The sequence below is a fragment of the Apus apus genome, chromosome 5, assembly GCF_020740795.1.
Source record: "Apus apus isolate bApuApu2 chromosome 5, bApuApu2.pri.cur, whole genome shotgun sequence".
Taxonomy (NCBI): Eukaryota; Metazoa; Chordata; class Aves; order Apodiformes; family Apodidae; genus Apus; species Apus apus.
This window is the reverse complement of record NC_067286.1, coordinates 25,271,441-25,290,862: the sequence shown is the minus strand read 5'-3', so window position 1 is coordinate 25,290,862 and position 19,422 is coordinate 25,271,441. Positions and strand designations below refer to the sequence as shown.

The 19,422-nt window shown below is 55.2% G+C and overlaps 1 protein-coding gene across 8 annotated transcripts in view; it reads left to right on the top strand.

The window, feature by feature from the left end:
* DGKZ (diacylglycerol kinase zeta) overlaps window positions 1–18,769 on the top strand; it is a 49,463-nt gene extending 30,694 nt beyond the window's left edge. For 6 of the 8 annotated variants that reach the window (XM_051620391.1, XM_051620395.1, XM_051620393.1 and 3 more), the window contains 27 exons: window positions 111–179; window positions 621–692; window positions 993–1,109; window positions 1,202–1,273; window positions 1,565–1,660; window positions 1,943–2,025; window positions 2,562–2,622; window positions 3,031–3,144; window positions 3,539–3,679; window positions 4,168–4,246; window positions 4,552–4,607; window positions 5,605–5,667; window positions 5,911–5,984; window positions 6,092–6,203; window positions 6,483–6,682; window positions 6,968–7,068; window positions 7,191–7,270; window positions 8,277–8,321; window positions 8,578–8,647; window positions 10,445–10,485; window positions 11,051–11,241; window positions 11,806–11,837; window positions 12,554–12,597; window positions 12,944–13,064; window positions 13,583–13,619; window positions 13,909–14,008; window positions 16,435–18,769. In XM_051620391.1, coding sequence (XP_051476351.1) covers window positions 111–179; window positions 621–692; window positions 993–1,109; window positions 1,202–1,273; window positions 1,565–1,660; window positions 1,943–2,025; window positions 2,562–2,622; window positions 3,031–3,144; window positions 3,539–3,679; window positions 4,168–4,246; window positions 4,552–4,607; window positions 5,605–5,667; window positions 5,911–5,984; window positions 6,092–6,203; window positions 6,483–6,682; window positions 6,968–7,068; window positions 7,191–7,270; window positions 8,277–8,321; window positions 8,578–8,647; window positions 10,445–10,485; window positions 11,051–11,241; window positions 11,806–11,837; window positions 12,554–12,597; window positions 12,944–13,064; window positions 13,583–13,619; window positions 13,909–14,008; window positions 16,435–16,551 — 2,388 coding nt within the window. In that variant the 3' untranslated portion in view covers window positions 16,552–18,769. The remainder of the gene's footprint in view (window positions 1–110; window positions 180–620; window positions 693–992; window positions 1,110–1,201; window positions 1,274–1,564; window positions 1,661–1,942; window positions 2,026–2,561; window positions 2,623–3,030; window positions 3,145–3,538; window positions 3,680–4,167; window positions 4,247–4,551; window positions 4,608–5,604; window positions 5,668–5,910; window positions 5,985–6,091; window positions 6,204–6,482; window positions 6,683–6,967; window positions 7,069–7,190; window positions 7,271–8,276; window positions 8,322–8,577; window positions 8,648–10,444; window positions 10,486–11,050; window positions 11,242–11,805; window positions 11,838–12,553; window positions 12,598–12,943; window positions 13,065–13,582; window positions 13,620–13,908; window positions 14,009–16,434) is intronic. The other 2 variants (XM_051620394.1, XM_051620389.1) reach the window with 1 other exon arrangement.
* Window positions 18,770–19,422: the final 653 nt, after the last annotated feature.

Genomic DNA, 19,422 nt, shown 5'->3' with positions numbered 1-19,422 from the left:
GAGATCCTGGCTGGCCTGGGGTCTGGCTCTGTTCATCCTGCCTGTTCCTGCCTTCTGTCGCATGCTGGGCCTTTCACTTTCTTTTTTTCCTTTTTTTCTGTTCCATTTAGCCCACAGTTGTCCGGCATCACTGGGTACACCGGAGGCGGCAGGAAGGGAAATGCCGGCAGTGTGGCAAGGTAAGGGGGATGGGGATTTGGTTTGGTTTTTTTCTCAGCCTGAAGGAAAGCTGAGGTCAAACCAGAGACAAGAACAGGGCTGAGGACCAGAAATATCCCACTCTTCTGTTTAGCAGCAGCAGCCTGCAGCAGCAGCCTACAGCAGCACCAAGACGCGAGCCCTGTTTTGCACAGTGAAGTGCTACATAGGTGCTTCCCACATCACTTTCTCCCCTTGGGCCAAATCAATCTTGGAGGAGACTGTCTACCTGGCATGCTTTCCTGGGGCAGTAGGAACACCCCTGCAGCATGCAGTGGTCTCCCTGGTACAACAGTGGTGGTTGGGGCTCCACTTGCAGGCACGCTCTCTTTGTTGAAGTCTCTCTTAGTGGTGGGTAAGTCCTGTTGGATGGTAGAAAGCTGCAAGGGAATTCCCTAAGCCTCTTACTCTTCCCTCTATAGGGTTTCCAGCAGAAGTTTGCCTTCCACAGTAAAGAGATTGTAGCCATCAGCTGTTCCTGGTGCAAGCAAGCGGTGAGCAAAGCCCCTGTTTAATGTCTTAGCAGCCTACTCTGCATCTAATGACCTCTGCTTTCTGCTGGGACTCCCCAGGCTGCTTCTCTGCAGCTTACCCGTAACAGCTCCTGTTACTGGGAAAGACTGTACTGTGGTAGCTGGGAGCTCCTGTGAGAAGCTTTCTTCTCAGTGCTCAGTACAAAATTCCTGCATGGTTTCCTCCAGCACTCCCTACGTTGGCATGGGGGAGCTGGGAGGAGAAGATGGCTGTCACCAGCAAATTGAGTAGCTGAGCTTTGTCTCTGTCTCCTTCCTCAGTATCACAGCAAAGTGTCATGTTTCATGCTGCAACACATCGAAGAGCCCTGCTCGCTGGGGGCTCACGCTGCTGTTGTCGTTCCTCCCACCTGGATTCTGCGAGTCCGACGGCCCCAGGTAACTCATCTCAGCTCTTGTGGCTCTTTCAGAAATCCTGCTTGCCCAACAATTCCTCACAGAGGTTTTGGGTTTGTTTTTTTTCTCTCTAGAATCCACTGAAATCTAGTAAGAAGAAGAAGAGGACATCGTTCAAGCGGAAATCCAGCAAAAAGGGGGCTGAGGTAAAAGATGAGGGGACAAGGAATTACCTTGTCTTGGAAGAGTGTAGGGGCTGGACAGCAAGGAGCAGGATTTGGAAACAAGGGGGCTTTGTGAAGTCTGTGCTGAGGTTAAGGAGGGAGGGGTGGAGGGAGGATGCCAACTGGCAGGGCAAATCCCAACTATAAGGCTTACAGAGTGGCTGGTATATTCTCTTCCTCCCAGTCCTGATCCTGTATGATGTTAGGTCTCAGCTGGATGTGGGAGTTTGTATTGACCTGCATTTGTTGAAGGACCTGCTGTGTCTCTTGCAGGAAGGAAGGTGGAAACCCTTTGTCATCAAGCCCATGCCAGCTCCTCTCATGAAGCCCTTGCTGGTGTTTGTGAACCCCAAAAGTGGTGGGAATCAGGTATGGCTTTGTCCTACATCTCCTAGAGAAGGCAGCTCTGTGGGTGCATTGCCATTCAGTTGCTAAGGACTCAGTATAGTTTTGGTGATGTCTCAGCTGCAGAAGATGCAAAGCAACCCCCATACCGCCAGTTTGCTGCCTGGCAATTCCCACCTAGGCCAGGCTTTGCCTGAGTCCTCCCAGAATGCCATTGTCTTGGCCTGTCCTCAAGACCAGGTGCCTTCTTCCCCCTGTCCACTGGGAGCTCCCTGTTCCCTGCCTTAGCCTTTCTTGTCTTCACAGGGAGCCAAGATCATCCAGTCCTTCATGTGGTATCTCAACCCACGGCAGGTTTTTGACCTCAGCCAAGGTGGACCAAAGGAGGCGTGAGTACTGATGGAGGCAGCACCCTTCTCTTCCTATCCCTGCCCCATAAATTCCTCTCCAGAGCTTCTGCCATGGCTGGTGGAGGCCTGATGCTCCATAGCTCCCTTGCACAAAATGGCCTCCAACAAGTTCGTGCTTTGAGAGGCCTGTCTAGGATACCTTGTCATCAGTCAGTGTTTCCTGCTGGAGGGCTGGTGTGATCTTAAGACTAATGGGAAAGAGATCAGCTGTGGAGTGACATTCCCAAGTCTAACTCATTATGTTCCATTAATGTCACATGAGTCTTGTCTGCTTGCTGTGTTTCGGCTTACCTACGTGTACATGGACTGTGAACACCCTGCTCTTCCCCTGCAAGAGCTGGTGAAGCCAAAGTTACTGTGGCTTTGCTCACTGCTGTGAACTGCTGTGGTGAGGGGGAGAGAGACATGCATGTGGCTTTGTGAATGCAACAGGCTCTGCAAGGGCAGGGAGCCCTGCAGCCGCTGCATAACACCTTTGGTGCCTCTTTCCTCCTTATCCTCTCTGTTCCTGGCAGGCTGGAGTTGTACCGCAAGGTCCACAACCTCCGGATCCTGGCGTGCGGGGGAGATGGCACGGTGAGTCCTCTGGCCCCTCTGTGCCTACTGTACCCTTCACCCCAGGCCTCTCCAGTGCCAGCAGCAGCCCTTCTTGCTGTAGTCCAGAATGGGGCAAAACGTGCGCACTGTGTCCGTAGTCCAGCTGATGGCACCGGGTACTCTGGGTCCCCTCGTGCACTGCTCCGGAGAGTGCTAGTCTGTGGCATGAATGTATTTGTTGCCCTTCTGGGGGCCAGTGTCCTCACGGAGCTTACTACTATCTCCTGCAACACCCATTTGGAACATTAAAGACTGTGAATAGCCTTCGTGGTGGCTAAGGGGACCCATCTCTGCCCTTCTGCCATCCCTAGTGATCCGAGTCACCTCCACCTGCCTGCTGGTCCCTGAAATAGCCAACTGTTACTTTGTGCTCTCTTCCTCGAGCAGGTGGGCTGGATACTCTCCATTCTGGACCAGTTGCGCCTCAACCCACCTCCTCCCGTGGCCATCCTACCTTTGGGGACAGGGAATGACTTGGCCAGGACGCTGAACTGGGGTGGGGTAAGTGATGGGCAGAAAAGCTCCCTGCTGACAAAGAGGGGCTGTTGACTCCGGTTCCGGTTGCAGGGGTGGGGAATTGCACTAGCTGGCTGTTTTGATTTCCCCTAGCTACAGACCATCAGATAAGTTCAGTTTGGTTGTTAGTGTTCTTCTGACATTTGAATTATTCTGAATCAGTTTATAATGTATTAGGACATTGACAAAAGCAATAATTATTTCAAACTTTAGGAGATTTTTAAAAGGAAGGTGTATTTTGTTTTTTAAGTCCCACTTTGTTCAACATTCAAGTACAGTTGATCTTTTCCACATCTTTTGCTCTGTGATGTCTTCCCAAACAAGAAGACATTTCTGCAGAAGGCAAGTAGGAGACTCACCAAGTCCTGCTCTTCACCAGGGTTACACAGATGAGCCTCTGTCCAAGATCCTGTCACATGTGGAAGATGGGAACATTGTTCAGCTTGATCGCTGGAACCTTCATGTGGAGCCAAACCCTGATGCGAATCCTGAAGAAAAGGATGAGGCAGCTGCTGACAAGGTAGGACACCTCTACACAGTCATTCCCTGCACTAGGGGTCTGTCCTCATTCTCTCACTTGCTCAGACAGCCCCAAGCACCTAGGGCTACAGTGTTGGGCTGGCATTTCGCTGCTCCAGTTCCACTCTTGTCCTCATGGTTCTCACCTGTGGCATTCATGGCAAGGCATGTAGAGAACTAAATGTCCACCAGACATAGCTTGCAGTAGGTATAAGTCCAGTCCCCTCTGAGACTGTTTCTTTAGCTGAAATGTGGGTGATTGCATGTAGCTGGGAGAACAGTGCGTGTTCCTTTGGGCCATGTCCCTTACCCCTAGGAGGTGGGATCCATCATCTCAGCCTGGTGATCTTTATGTTTTCCTGGGGAGGAAGGCAAGCCTCTGCTCCCTCAGCCTCATGAGCATGGTGCATGGCTCTGCTATATTTTGACCACGTCTTTACCATGGCCACATGCTGGCAGCCTCACCTTTGTTCCTCCTTTCCATTTCAGCTCCCCTTGGACGTCTTTAATAACTATTTCAGCCTTGGCTTTGATGCACGGGTGACTCTGGAGTTCCATGAATCCCGAGGTACAGGGGGATTGGCAGGGCTGGGGCAGGGTCTCTGGTGAGGGCACGTCCCAGAGGTGGGCCCACAAAATACTCCTTCGGAAAATGAACAAGATAATTGCCCCAGGGACAGGGCTGGAGGTGAAACTTCAGGAGCAGGTGGAGGCTCCAGAGCAGGAAGAGAGGTGCCTGCATGGGAAGAGAGCTGCCCTGCTTGGGGCTGCTTCTGAGCCGAGGCTTGCTGGAGAGCTATGTCTGGGGAGAGCTGACAAGTGAAGTATTTCCATGTTCAGGCCAATGACCGGACTTTTTTATCCTTTCCCTAGAGGCCAACCCAGAGAAGTTCAACAGCCGGTTTCGGAATAAAATGTTCTATGCTGGGGTGAGTGTGTGCAGTATATCTGGGCATGCCTTCATAGCAGCCTTAGCATCAGCTGGAGCACAGGCATGGCCCTGGCTCCTGTCCACACCCTCGACTCCCTCATCTGAGTTACACTGGCCTTCACATGCACCCAAGCTGAGCCGCCCTTGAAACTGGAGAGGTGCTGGAGAAAGGCTGCAGCCCTGGGAGTCACAGCTTCTCTTAGGCTGAGAGTGCTGCTGGTGGTACAGCTTGCTCTTGGGCCTGTGGTACAGTTGCTGTCTTGATGTCCTGCCACTATTGTTCTTCGGCTCACAGACGGTCACCCAGGCAGGACCTCCCTGGAGCTGTGGGGAGGCAAGGCTGTCCCCCCTGCAGAGGAACAAGAAGCCTTTCCATAGAGTCCCCACATGACTTTGGTCTTGTCTTTTATACATTGGGCCAGTTACAGCTGCAGGGCTAGTTATGCCACCTTCCTGTATCTCACCTCTAGAGCTTTGTGTCTCAGTGTTGTCTTTGTTCATCCTCAATATAGTTCCCTACCCATGTGGCTGGATGACCATTATCTGAGTGTTACTAAAGGCCAAGTGCTCCTCTGTACCATCTCACACCCCTCCTGTTTGTGTCTCCCCTCCTCTCTGTACACTTAAACCCAAAGGGAACCCTAGGATCTATGTAATAGAGACCATAATGTCTCCTGGTATCTCTAGGTGGTGTCACATCAGCTCTGCTTTGTGGTACTTCATTGCAGTTTGAGGCTCTCAAAATAAGATATCCACCTTTCTGGAACTGGGCTGCAGGGGAATACTGGGGCATATTACTGAAGGTGCCCTGAGGTTTTTGGTCAGAAGAATGGTTCAGGTTGTTTTGGGAGGGGAAAAAGGGAGGGGAATTCTGCCAATGGACAAGGAAAGGGTTTGCTGCTTTCAGCAGCTGAGGTCTGAAAGTCAGTGGCAGGGTTCCTGGCTGCCTGTATCTGTGAATGTGTGGGTGCTAACGCTGTCTCTTGCCTTGGCAGACAGCTTTCTCCGACTTCCTCACGGGGAGCTCCAAAGACCTAGCGAAGCACGTCAAGTTGGTTGTGAGTGTGCAGGGATGCTCTGGGCCAGGGAGGGGGTTGAGCTGCTGAGCGGTGAGGAGCAGTGCCTTGGTGCACTGGATGCCTCGGGATTGGGGAGAGGATGTGTTCTTGGGACTTTTTGGCTTCCCCTGGCTTGGAGGACAGTCACTGTGGGGAAAAGAGAGGAAGGTCATTTCCTTCCGGGTGAATAGGGTGGACCAAGACCCCCTTACAGCAGCCTGAGTGCCCCTGTGTCACCTCTAGTGTGATGGGACAGACCTGACCTCCAAGATTCAGGACCTGAAGCCCCAGTGCCTGGTCTTTCTGAACATCCCCAGGTGAGCAGCCCTGGGACCTCATGTGCTTGGCCTCTCATCCCCATGCCACAGATCCCCGCCCAGGTTTGGGGTGGCCTGTACATGCATCACTTGCCATCCCTTCACAGGTACTGTGCAGGTACCATGCCCTGGGGCAACCCTGGGGAGCACCACGACTTTGAGCCGCAGCGCCACGATGACGGCTGCATTGAAGTTATTGGCTTCACCATGACATCCCTGGTGAGTTGGTGCTGTTGCCAGTTGTAGCTAGCAGTGAGGGGAGTGACTGGTCCCATTGACCAGGCATCAGCCAGTCTCACAGCTTCCCACCTGAGGAGCTGAAGTGCTGGCCTGTGTAACAGTGTCTGCAATCTGAAATTCAGGCGAGTTGCTGTCATGCTCTCATCTCCATGGATCCCTTCCAGAACTTAGTTCACTTGCAGCATCTGGCTCACAATGGGTGCTCCCCTCATCCACACCACAGTCCATGCTCTGCTCTCACTCTGGACCCTTTCACAGGCTGCCTTGCAGGTTGGTGGCCATGGGGAGCGGCTGTGCCAGTGCCGACAGGTGGTTCTCACTACGTCCAAGGCCATCCCCATGCAGGTAGATGGAGAGCCCTGCAAGCTGGCAGCTTCCTGCATCCACATCTCCCTGCGCAACCAAGCCAACATGGTGCAGAAGACCAAGCGGCGCAACTCCATGCCTCTGCTCAATGAGTAAGTTCCTCAGATCAATCTGCCACCTGCTTTCCAAAGCAGAAGGGATGGAGGGGGAAGGGATGGGACTGATTCATCACTCCCAGAGGCATTTCAGTCAACTCTCAAGAAAGGCCTGGAAAGGGATCAGGTCACAGAAGTATGGCCAGACCCTGATGCTGGGGAAAATGCCAAGCTCTCCACCCCAGGCTGTGATCTTGCCTGTTTTGAAGAAGTGAGTGGGATAAGAAGGAAGTGGACTGTCACTTTCTAATCCCTTCCCTTTTTCTTCCCCCCTGCACGCAGCCAACAGCCAGTGCCCGAACGGCTGCGGATCCGCGTGAGCCGAATCAGCATGCGTGACTACGAGGCACTGCACTATGACAAGGAAAAGCTCAAGGAAGCCTGTGAGTGACCAGGGGGTGGGAGCCACAGTCCCTTAGTCTGGCCATGTCCTCTGCTTGGCTGTGTGAGGTGTTGGGAATGGGGCGTGGGCTGCTACCTGAGTTGTCTGTGCCCTGTCACACAGCTGTGCCGCTGGGGATCATCGTGGTTCCAGGAGACAGTGATTTGGAGTTGTGCCGGACCCAGATTGAGAGGCTGCAGGAGGTGAGGCTTTGTGTGGGAAGTGGTCATGGCCGGATGCTGAGGATGGTGGGGCTCAGGGAAGTGATTTCTGAGCTTCCTTGACCTGCATGCACCAACACCCATGCTCCTGCTCTTGGTAGCAGGTCATGGTTTACCTTCACCCCATGGTGGAAGCAGGATCCTAAGCTGTATGGCTTGTTGCTCCCTGCTCTGTCAGGTTCTCTAACCTTGCTCTCCAGACTGAGAGTGTTGATGGCCTAGAAAAATCACAGAGCAGTGGAAGAAGCCAGCATGCATCATATGGGGGTCTATCATCCCCTGGGTGTTTAGGGAGGCCTTTAACCTGTCCCTTTGTTTGCTGTGCTGTGTTCCTTCAGCCCTCTACGGGCTCTGTGTTTCCTGGTGCAGTTCTGCCCCTCCAAGGGTGCCATGATTAGGGTTACTCCCCTCTCCAACTCATTTGCAAGTATTAACTTGTGCTTCTGCCAATATCCTAGTGTGTGTCCACGACCCAGACATGGGCTGTGTAACCCCTGCTCCTGGTGAGCAATGCCTTGTGAATACATAGCATGTCCTGCAGGGCTGAGTTGCAGAGCTGCTTGCCTGGGCTGGCATGCTGGCATCTACTTCTTGTGCTGCCTGTTCTGCACACCTGCTCCCTGCCTGCCCTGTGCCCAGGCACTGGTGAGGATGTGCAGACAGGTGCATGGCATGGCTAGCAGCTCCCTGGCTCAGAGAGCAGGGCCTTCCTGTGGCATCAGCCTGGTAGACTGATGCCTCTGCAATCTTCTGTACCTGTAAAGCTGTGCATTGAGGCTGGTGACCCTTGGTTGCTCAGTGGTTTACCTCATCTCTCTCCTTGGGCAACCACTATGCTCTGACCTCAAAGCTGGGCAGTCACCAAGGACTTTGGCTGGGCAGTGTGTAAAGCCAGATATGGCAGCACATTAAGCAATACCAATGGGACAAGAGGGACTGGGGGACTGCCCAGACAAAGGCTGTAACATCACACCTTGCCTTTCTGCAGGATTTTCTTCCACAGCCCTCTGCTTTAGAGAGCCTGCTCTTTCAGGTGTGTATGGCCTCGCTCCATTGCCTGGGCTCATCTGTCATGTGCACCATGCAGGTCTTGTGGACTTGTCTTGTGGCTGCTTTCTCTCCAGTGAGCTGGTGCTTGTTGGCTCCAGTCTGTCCCATGCTGCCCCCAGTTGCTGTGTGATCTGCCTGCGTTAAAGTTCTTTCCATCCGAGCACCTGTGGGTCTTCTGTGTCTGCAGGGGCCTTGGGGAGGCCAAGAGACATTACTTTATCCTCTCTTTTTTTATGCAGGAGGGAGATGGAGCCAAACCAAAGACACTGTCATCCCAGAAGCTGTCACCCAAGTGGTGCTTCCTGGACTGTGAGTATCGTCTTACCCAGGAGTCCTGACTGTGTCTGAATTTGGGGAGTGAGGAGACAAACCCTTAGTTACAAGTCACTGAGGGCCGCGTGGCACTTGCGCCTTTTGCAGGATGGGGTCTTTGCAGCTTTGCCGGTGCTTTGCCACAGGCTGTGTCTCTGGCTGCTGACCGCCAAAAGCTGAAAGCAGCTTCACAGTGTGTGTGTCCTGTCACTACGGGGCTGCTGGGGTTGCTGTGCTGTGTGGTGCAGGCAGGGGGCCCCCCTGCTCCGGCATACCGGCAGCGAGGCTCACCGTGAGCATCCCAGTGCTATGGGAGCAGGATCTCCGCTGGGCTCCAGCTGCTTCTTCCTTGCATGTGAAAATAGCTTTCTCCTCTCCCTTTGCCTTCACTGACCAAGAGGCTCCAGAGGTCTCCCTCTGTACCTGGAAGCTGGCCGAGAGAAATGGCTGCTGGTGGCACCAGTTCTCCTTGACTTCCCAGAAGCAGGGTGTAGAGCACAGCAGAGCAGAGCTGGTGGTTGCAAAGCAGACCTGGGAAGCCTTGTGCTAGGCAGGAAGGATGCAGCTTCTCCCTTTGGGATTCCAGCCCTGCCTGTTGGGCTGCTGGTGCTGATGCCCCCAGCTGTCAGTACCAGGACTGCTTTCCCTTCTCTTGCCAGTCTCCCAGCAGCAGGTTCTGGGCTCAGGAAAATGTGTCAGGAAAGAGGCCAGAACCTCCTTCAAGACAGCACAGGCTCATTCAAGTGGCTGAATCACAGGCCTTCAGCAGCAGCTCCCTGGCTGTAAATCTCCAGCCAGGACAGGATAAATGGAGCTTTTTCACTTCTCTCATCTGCTGTGGCCCATTCCCACTCTGTTGGCAGAGAAAATTCCCTGAGTCCCCAAGCATCCCACCACAGCAAACTCTAGCTGAGTAGGCACCAGCAGCCTGGTAGGGCTCAAGGGAAGTGCCAGTCTGTGTGAGGACTCAGTTGTCCTTGTGCTGTGCTCTGGCCTGTCCTCCTCTCCCCTGGTGATGCTGTAGGTTCCCAGACCCTCCCTGCTCCCCTGGAGGGTAGTTGAGTCTGGCTCCAGCACAGCTACTTGCTCCTCTCCTGCTGTGGGCATGAGCAGGGGGTTCCACTTGAACAGGCTGCTGCCAGCAACACGCTGGGGGCTGGTTTGAAGCTGTCCTGCTGTCCTAGGAGGCAGGGGCTTGGATCTACAACTGGTGGTGGTGTTCTCCTTTGTATCGGGCAGTCACAAGCTTAGACATGGCTTGTGGTGCTCTGTGAAACATTACTCAGTCAAGTCAGTGGGAGGCTGAGCTTCCCTCTTCTCCCAGCCCTGCTTAGTGCCCCCATTTCCAAGTGCTCTGTGATGAGGTGCATCATGGTGAATCCAAGCAGTTCCTCACCTGGTGCAAGCGAATGCTGAGATGTGCATTGCACAGCCCTGACCTACATCTGCTTGGACTAAAGCAGCTGCAAGGCTGGAGCACTCAAAAGGCCACAGTATCAGCTAGGCTTGTTCTTGACTTCCCTGTGGCTCCCTGACAGGAGTCATTGAGGAGAAGATAGGAAGCAAAGGCACGCTGCACAAGGGCATGGTTTTCTGCAGGTGCAAGGGGGTGTCTCTAGGGTAAAAAGAACAGCAGGGTCCCGAAGGGAGGGGGCTGCTTCTTGTCAGGGGGTGCATTCATGTGCAAGCCATGAGGTGGCTGGATAAGTTCACTATCAGTCAGTGGTAGAAAGTGGCCATCTTCCTCATCCCATGCCTAGAATCACCCTGTCTTGCTCTGTTCCTGTCTTACAGCAACCACGGCTGATCGCTTCTACAGGATAGACCGTGCACAGGTGAGTGCAGACTTGTCTTCCACTGTTGTCCCCCCCAGCATCTGCTGGAAAGGTGCTTGGATGTCCTCTGTTCATGTGAACTGGCAGGCAGGCTTAGCCTCTGGGATGTGCAGATCTCACACCATTGCCCTGCTCTGTGGCATCCCCTGAGGGGTGGTGTGACAGGCCTGGCCCAGGACCAGCACCGGAACCTCCAGATTCCTACAGAAAGGGAGGACACATGGGTGGGAGCACAGAGACTTAGGTTGGAAGATGCCTGCAGGACCCTACAGCAGAGGGGTGAGGAATAGCAACTTAGCAAGTTGATAGGTACTGACTGACTGGGGTCATCTTAACAAGGGGGATGTGGAGATGAGATGTATGGGTCATCTGCTAAGTTAGCGGAAGATAGGAAGCCTCAAAAAGACAAGGAGATGCAGAGGCTTCCCAGGCACAGGTCTTAGGACTCTTCAAGCCACCATCACTCTGCTGAGCAAGTGGGTGGGCTACAAGGTGTGGTATATGAGGGGATAGAGCTATACAGAAGTAGGTCTTGCTTCTGAGGAGGCTAGCTTGTGTCTTTCAGGAGCACCTCAACTATGTGACAGAGATCTCTCAGGATGAGCTCTATGTGCTGGACCCAGAGCTGGTGATCACCCAGACTGTGGGCACCTCTCCTGCCATGCCTGACCTCGTCGACTCATCTGCCACACCAAATGAGCACCATTTTGCATTCCCCTCCTCTTCCACCTCTCCATCCTCCTCTCCTGCCCCCAGGTGAATCTGGAATGGGGATGCTGGACCTCAGGAAGGATGGGCAGTGATGGGAGAGCCAGGCTTCACAGTATTGATCACTGGGCCAGATTACAGGAGGGCTCCCTGAAAGCGAGCAGGAATTCAGTGCTGAGTTAGACCAAGGAGTGAGATGCCATCCTGTCTTCACTGCTCCTCTGCCAGTGCTGCTGGAAGCAGTGAGGCATCACCAGTTGGTTCATCCATATGGTCAAGCTCAAGCACTTGGCCCATGGGGCAAAGAGCATGGGTGTCTTTTGGTCCAACTGAGGCCAGTCATGGGGCTGGGTGGGCAATGGAGCTGGGAGCAGCAGCAGAAATGGGAGTGGGGATGGGGAAGAACCAAGATTGGGGAAGAACCAGTATGAGGGAAGAAGCAGATGGCATGGCCAAAGAGCAGCAAAGTCCCTTGGCCTACCTCTGCTCCTGCCTGTTGGAAGAGTGCCACAGGCAGGCTTCTCTGCAGCCATCCCCCTACCCACAGTGTGGCCTTATGGGTGATCTGCTGCCAGGACTGGCATAGTTACATCTTTTCTGCTTTCCTTCCAGTGCTGAGCCTGAGTGCTGCCTCCTGCACAAAGGTGAGTCCTGTCACACCCCCTTGCAGGTCATGCTGGTTTGAGTCCACACCATAGGTTTTTCTGTCCCATTTTTTTCTGGACATGCAGGCAGGAACCCTGCTATCTGTGTCCTAGGTGGGAGGCCCTCAGGCAGGTGACCTCAGACCTGGGCAGGAGAGACCTGAGTGATTTGTGGAACAACCCAGCCAGGGACCTTCTTGACTCTACTGTGCAGGAGGGTTGAGGGGTTAATCCAGAGCTGTAGGCTGAGTTGGGGGGCAGGGTAGCCCAGGAGGTGGGAGCACAAGGTCAGGGGCCTCACCAAGCTGAGTAAATGGAAAGAGTTTCCTGGAGCTTAAGCGGAGCCCAATGTCTGGAAGTGTGAGTGAGTCATGGGTGAGAGGTGTCTTGGCCGCTGGCTGATGCCCAGGAGATCTGCTTCCCAGTCCATCGCAAGTCATCCTGCCCATGGGCAGAGGCTGCTCCCCTGCATGCACGTCTCCCTGGGGCTGAGGTCTGGCTGCACCACCAGCTATGTGCTGTCTCCCTCCCTGGCTCATCCCTTATAAGCCTGAAAGTGGAGGAGCCATGTGAAACCAGTCTCACCAAGTGGTTAGCACCTAGAGGAGCTCCAGCTGCCTGCTCTGAGCCTCTGATGTCCAGTCCTTGGCTCCAGGGTTAGATAAATGGCATTATAGCCTGGCTTTTTTGACCCTGACCATTTCCCTTATTTGCAGATGACCTTCTGATAGAAGCTGCCAAGAGTGGCAACTTCAGCAAGGTAGGTGCTTCCGCTGCCTGCTGTGATTATCAGACAGAGCTGGCTCTGGGCAGTCTCCCCACAGCCTGCTTGGCTGGTGTGCCCCTTGGGCTGTGAGAAGTCCTGCCAGCTGTTGTCCGTTACTGCCCTGGAGCAGTTCCTGTTGAGGACTTTCCTCCAGGAGGGGTGGCTGGAGACCAGGCAGTCTTCTGGCAAGGAGGGAAGGGACTTGGCAGCACGGCTGAGCTGCACAAAGCTCCCTGCCAGGCCCCAAATATCCACACAACCTGCTGGGTACATGATGCTGAGGCTTGGTGCTTGGAGCTAGGAAAGGCACCTCATCCAGAGCAATCTGGCAATTCTGTAGTTCCAAGAGCTGCACCGGGCTGGAAGAGACCTGATGGTGCGAGACTCCTCAGGCCAGACCGTCCTCCACCACGCCGTGAAGTCAGGGAGCAAGGACATCGTCAAGTACATCATCGACAATGGTGAGCTGGGGCCAGAGGGCCACGCTTAGCCAAGGAGCCTGGCAGCTGAAAGAGCCCAACCCTCTGCTTGAAGGAGGTGCTTCTGAGCTTGGATCCCTTCTCTCTGCGTTTGCTGCATCTTCCTTCTGGCTTATAGGCTTTCCCTGGCATCTGTCTGCCAGTACTGGGGTGCCCCCTTGGCTGTTGCCACAGCCTGGCAGGGACCAGTGTGTTTCTGGGAAACATTCCTCAGTGTCCTGCTTCTGCCTTCAGGGCAGCTGACCTGTTGTTTTTGGCAGCTCCCACTGAAATAGAGGCTGCTTTATTTTTGTTTAGATATTTCTCTAAGTGCACAACAACTGTTCTCCCTGGGCCCAGATGCCATTGCTGGCCTGAGTGCTTTGGAGCCAGGGCCTTTGCAGACTGCATGGAAGTAGCAGCCCCTGTAGAAAGATGCAGAGTGCAACTGGGGAGTAGGTGGGTCTGTCTCTGCCCCACAGCCAGGTCTCACTCATCCTGCACTGTCTTTCTCTCCACAGCCCCTTCAGAAATCCTTGATGCCACAGAGGAGGAGAAGTAAGTTGCTGACTGACTAGTTTTACTTGTTGGCCAGACCCTCTACAAGGTGACCAGTTACTTGGGCACTTATCAGCTGCCCTCGCTCTAATTACCAGCTGTGGTTCCCAGTCCACTCTGGACTGACCAACCCCAGGCAGCACCCCATCTCTGTCAGGGCTGCCTGGACAAGCATGCAACCCACCATGAGCTTCTGCTGCAGCCGAATTGCAGTCCCTTGGTGCCACCCACACGTACTACATTGTCCTCATTCAGGGGGGACATCTCACATCTCCTGCTTTCTCCCCAGTGGTGAAACCAGCTTGCACCAGGCTGCAGCCTTACGCCAGCGCACTATCTGCCACTACATCGTGGAGGCCGGGGCTTCGCTCATGAAGACGGACCTGCAGGTGACAGCAGGAGTGCTGGCAGTGGGGCTTTTGGGGGGAGCCAGGGGGGCTACCAAGATCAGAGCAAGGGTGCTTTGGCTGGGGTCTTTGCCAGCCAGAGAGGAGCCGACATGAAACGCCTATTCTTGCCCAGCAGAGCCCAGCTGCAGAGGGGTTAAATCCCGCTCCTCCTTGTGCTTCTCTCCCTGTTGTTTTATTAAATTAGAAGTGAGGAGCTGGAATGTCTCATCCCCGACTCCCCCTTCCCACCCTCTGGGGTCAGAGCAAGGACAGTCTCTCTATGAACTCCCTCCCAGCTTCAGGGCTCCCCCCACTCTCCCCCCTGGTCGGCTGTGATGGGGGAGCTGGGAGCTCCTCTCGGGGGCTGAAGCTGGCCAACAGGGAGTGGGAGCAGGCAATGCCAACCCTTTTTCTTACAGGCCAAGTTAATTGAGACATGCCTTGGTGCTGGGGATTTGTGCCAGCCCCAGCAGAGGAGTTGCAGGAAGGGGGCTTGAGGCCATGTTTTGGTACAGGAGGTTCCTGGGGCTGGTGTGCAGCAGAGGGGACGTAGTTGCATCTGTCTGGCAGTGGCTCATAGTGATGGGCTGTTGCAGGGGAGATGTAAAACAAGCCAAGGAGATGCAATCTCTCCATCTGGGACACAGGGTAGGGGCTTAGCCAGGGGGTGCACAGTTGCTGGGGCCAGTGGAGCTTGGGGACTGCCTCAGACAATGCGCAGCCCGCCTTGCCAGCTGCCAGGGGGATGCTGTAGAGACAATCTCTGGCTCCTCATTGTTCCTCCTTGGTCCTGGCCAAGGCGTGGGCCTTGCACAGCGCCCAGAGTAGGGCTAGTGGGGCTGGAGACTCAGCCAGCAGCCATGGGATGAGGTGATGATGCCCAAATGAGGGGGTGACTGTGGAGAGGCAGGGGGAGACAGCAGGTCTGGGGGTATGGTCCCTCTCTGCCCCCAGGTCCCTCATCTGCCTGAAGGAGGCGATCAGCCCCCGAACTGCAAGCACAAAGGGGAGCCCTGCTCAGGCATGATGGCTGCCCCAGGGAATGGGGCTTGCACGTGCCTGTGCAAACGTGTGTTTGGGATTGTAGCTGTCTGGGGACCCCCCTGCGCTGCTGCGCTGACCTTGCGTGGGCCCTGGGTCACAACCTGCCTGCACAGGCATGAGCCCACCTCATTAGAGACCCCAGCATCAACCTGTAGCACGGGTTGGAGCGGGCTGATCCTGCACCCTGCAGCGCTGAGGGAGGCCGAGCCTTATCGGCTGGCGTGCCTCAGCCCGGCCGGGCGGGGGCCCTGGCAGCTCCGGTTTCAGGCTGCGGGCTGGCAGCCTTGCGGCGGGGCTTCTGCAGGGGGACAGGGAAGAAACTCAATTCCTCCTTTGCTTTTCCCCAGTTTGTTAAATGAGGGCTTGTAGTCAGGGGCTGCAGGGAGGAAGCCTGCAAGGAGAGCCTGTGCTGAAGCACAGAGTGGTCTCCATCCCCCTGTGTGTGGGACCGTGGGGCATACCCAGTCTTGGGGTGCACATGTGAAAGAGGGGATTTCTTGCTGCATCCCACCTCTCTGCAGCCACGCATGGCTGGGCTTTTGTCCACAGCTGCATCCAGGCCTGGCAGAGGCTCCGCATGTCTGACCATAGCTACTGCAGAAACACACAATGGGTTGCCCTGGAGGCCTTGGCACCGCTCTGCAGCAGCTTGTGCCCCGCTGTGCACCCAGGGACAAGCTGGGCAAGCCGGGTATCCCTTCCTGGGGCTGGATTTCAATGGCCACGGCAGAGTGCCAGGTTTCTGCAGCCTTTCTCCGCGGCATGGCAGAGCCCGGGCACTTGGTGAGGAGGAGTGAGGAGCAGGGGGAGGAAAGAGGGAGAGGAGATGGAGCTGGGAGCTGTTAACAGATTTGCTTTTTATGGAGTGCGGGAGTTCATTAGTGGACACAGTCCAGATGGCTGCAATAAGCTGGTGAAATGTGATCCTCCTCCAGGAGCAGGAGCGCTAGCCAGGCTGCAAGAGGCAAGGGGGGTTGGTATTCCTGGGCATTCCCCAGACATACCCCTCATTCCTCACCCTCTCCTGCCTGCTTCCCCAGCACTGGGGAAGAGCAGGCCGTGGGGACCAAGCTTTGTCTCCTCTTGGGGCTGCTGGTGATAGTCAGGGCAGGTCTCTGTCCTGGCCTGTGTGCAGGGCTGGTGGCACTTCAGGGGACAGCTTCTGGCCCTGCAGCAAAGTCAGGCTACTTGGGAGCACACTTTTGCTCCATGGGGAGCACATGGGCATTTGGCTACCATCTTCCTCGGGGCCTGGCTGCGGGCGCTGCTGGTCCCAGCTGCAGCCACCTTTTTGGCCGGTGAATAGTGGGGGCACCTTTGGGTGCTGAGCCAGTGTTTAGGCAGCGCTCAGCACTCTGCCATCTTTTGCCTCCCATATACAGGGAGACACCCCCAAGCACCGGGCTGAGAAAGCCAATGACCCCGACTTAGCTGCCTACCTCGAGAACCGACAGCACTACCAGATGATCCAGCGGGAGGACCAGGAGACAGCTGTGTAGTGCTCGGCGTGCCTTAGCCCAAGCCAGCTCGGGCAGGACAAGAAGAGGACAGTGGCAACTGGCAGAGCTGTGAGTCTGGCCCAGCCCTCTCTAGGTGTCAACCTGGTCTCTGGAGGAGATGGAGACAGCAGAGCTCTGCCCCAGGCTGGGCTGGGACTCTGTTTATGAGGACAGTGGGTATTTGGGACTTGAAGCCTGGCTCTTTGTGTGTCCCCCTCTTCACCCATTATCCACCATGTTCCCTGCCCTAGGTGGGCTCCATTCCCCAGTCCTGTTGGGGCAGGCCAGTCTGAAGCCCTGGGTCACCCTTGTCCATGGGAGTGATGCCAGTGCCCCTTCTGCAGGCTCCTACCTATGATCCTTATGGGATATTTTTGCTTGCCTCATCTCCCTGCCAGCAGTGCCCCTCCTTTAGATGCTTTGCTAGGTTCATCTCCTGATCCTCCTCTCCTGTCTGGCACAGCTGTGGGAGGCACAGGTTGAATGGGCAGACAGCAGAAGCCATGAGCCTCAGACTTGGTCCCAAGGGAAGCACCATGACTTAATATGCCTGCCTCCTTCTCCCTCCTCTTGGACTGGGGCTGTCTCAGGTCTCCATGTTGCCCTTCCAGGGCCTTCTGCCCTCCTGGTTGCCTTTGGTGCTCAGCCAGTCAGCACTAGCCCAAAGTAGGAATGGCACCAAGGAAGGCTGCTGAGCCCTCCCACCATCCTTCCCTGCACAGGGCTGGGTGGGGAAGCCTGAACACCCAGGGTCTGCTGGACATCTCTTCATGAGCCTGCTGCAGAATGTAGCTGTGGTGGAGAGCTGTGCTTGATCTGGGCAGTGGCTGCAGTGGAGCCCATTATATCTCCCAAATGCTGCCTTAGATCTGACTGCCCTCCCTGCTTTGGCTCCCACACCAATGCTGCATGTTGTGCTGGGCTGGAAGGGCAGTGCTGGGGTCAGTGCTGCTCTCAGGGATTCCCCCTGCCCCTCCCCAACCTGTCAACATGCATCCTCTGAGTCTGACTGCCACCATCCCCCAGACTGGGCACAGAGGTTTGCAAGGAAAACTTGGGAGCTTGCCCAGTCCATGCACAAGCTTCTTGAGCAGGCCACCAGCTTGCCCTCTCCAGTTTTAGCAGAAAGAGGGATTTGGATGCACAGGAAGCATCAGGGCTCCAAGCCCCACACACCTGCAATGGGGTGGCATTTCACCTATCACCTGCCATGGGGGATGAGACACCCCAACCCACCTCCCCTGCAGATGCTGTGGGTGCTGAGCATCTGCAGAGGCATCAAGCCAGCCCTTCAGCAAGGCTCTTGCATCACTGACAGTGGCTGGAGACTGGGAGGTGCCAGCAGAGGAGAAGAGCTGATGGCTCTGGGCCTTGCAGACCTGCCTGGCACCTTGGGGTGGGCAGCAGTTGCGCAGCTGCTCACAGCTTGGGTCCCAGGAGGGACCTTGCAGGGTCTGTGCGGTCCCACCTGCATGCACACCCAGCTGTGCCCACTGGATAGTGCTGGTTGGCACCACTAAAATCTCTCCTAATACCAAAAAAAGGGTATGAGGATACCACAGAGAACCAGACTACCATTCAGGCTTTCTGGCTAGGGCACGGAGTTCCCTTGGAAGACAGAGGATGCTGTGTTGAGGAGCAAAGGCACAGGGCAGTGCAGAGTGCCAGGGGCCATCGGCAGTATTGGCCATGAGTAACAATAGCGTCCTGACACCTTCACAGCTGGGATGCTTCAACAGCACCCGGTGTTCCCATCAGCAGTGCTTGCTGGCCACCAACAGGCAAGGCAACGTCACCACTGCCCCCTAGATGGGATGTCCAGCCCGAAGGCGTTTACAACCTTAGCTTCCCCCTTTCTCCCCGTTTTTGTATCTTACCTTGTAGTTTTTGTACAGGTAGTTGAGAGACACACTGTCCCCCTCCCTGCCTGGCCCCTCTGTGCATGTGTGAGCTGAGTTGCTGTGCAATTCCAAGCCTGGCTTGTATTTCAGCAGGAGGGGGTGTTGGTCTCCCTGCCCATGGAGGGCAGGGGTTCTGTGCAATACCTGAGTCTGTGTTTCCTAGATGCTGTTGTAGGACTGTATTTTTGTAACTCTGTGAGGATGCTGGCTCCAGCAGACCCGTGGCCTGGTGTGAGCCTGCATTCCCATCGCTTTTCAACTTGGACCGTTTGGATGTTGTTGTTTCTTGCCATTGAAATAAAGAGATGGATGTTTTAGTTCCTGTTCTGCTGCATCTGTGAGAATGTGATGGGCACTGCATGAGTAAAGCCCCTTGAGGTTGTACCCCAATGCTTCTAACCCTGTCATAACTAGGGATACTCTGCAGAGTTCCCTGTTTGGCCAGGTCCTTGCCCAGTTTCTTGCACAGCATCCCTCTGGGATGGTTGCTGGATACAGTGACTTTGTCCTGAAGGACCTTTTCTCCACTCTGTGGCCTACATTGATCCTCAGTGAAATGGGGAACAGGGAGAGAGCGCACTGCCATCCCGAGTGAGCCAGAAGGGCTTGGATGTGTGAGTCAGGAGCTGGCAGCTGGCTGTTCCTGCCCCACTCCAGTTCCTCTCTCGGGGAGTCCTGGCATCAGGCCTGCAGCTGCACAGCTGTTGATGGGTACTATGGCAGCATCCAGCCTCCAGATTTCAGAATGTTTCTCTTGTCCCTTTTTTGTGGTGACCTGTCCCCAGTCACTCTGCTTTGTGGGGAACGAGCCTGCTAGGGCTCATTCCCAGCTCCAGAGGGGAACTCTGGGGTCCTGTCTCCAGTTCTGAGCACTGGGGTTGCTACAGCAGTGAGTGTTGGGATGATCTCCCATGGGAGGACCACTCTCCCATTATAAAAGCAGGGTATTAGGAACGCTTCTGCTTCCAGC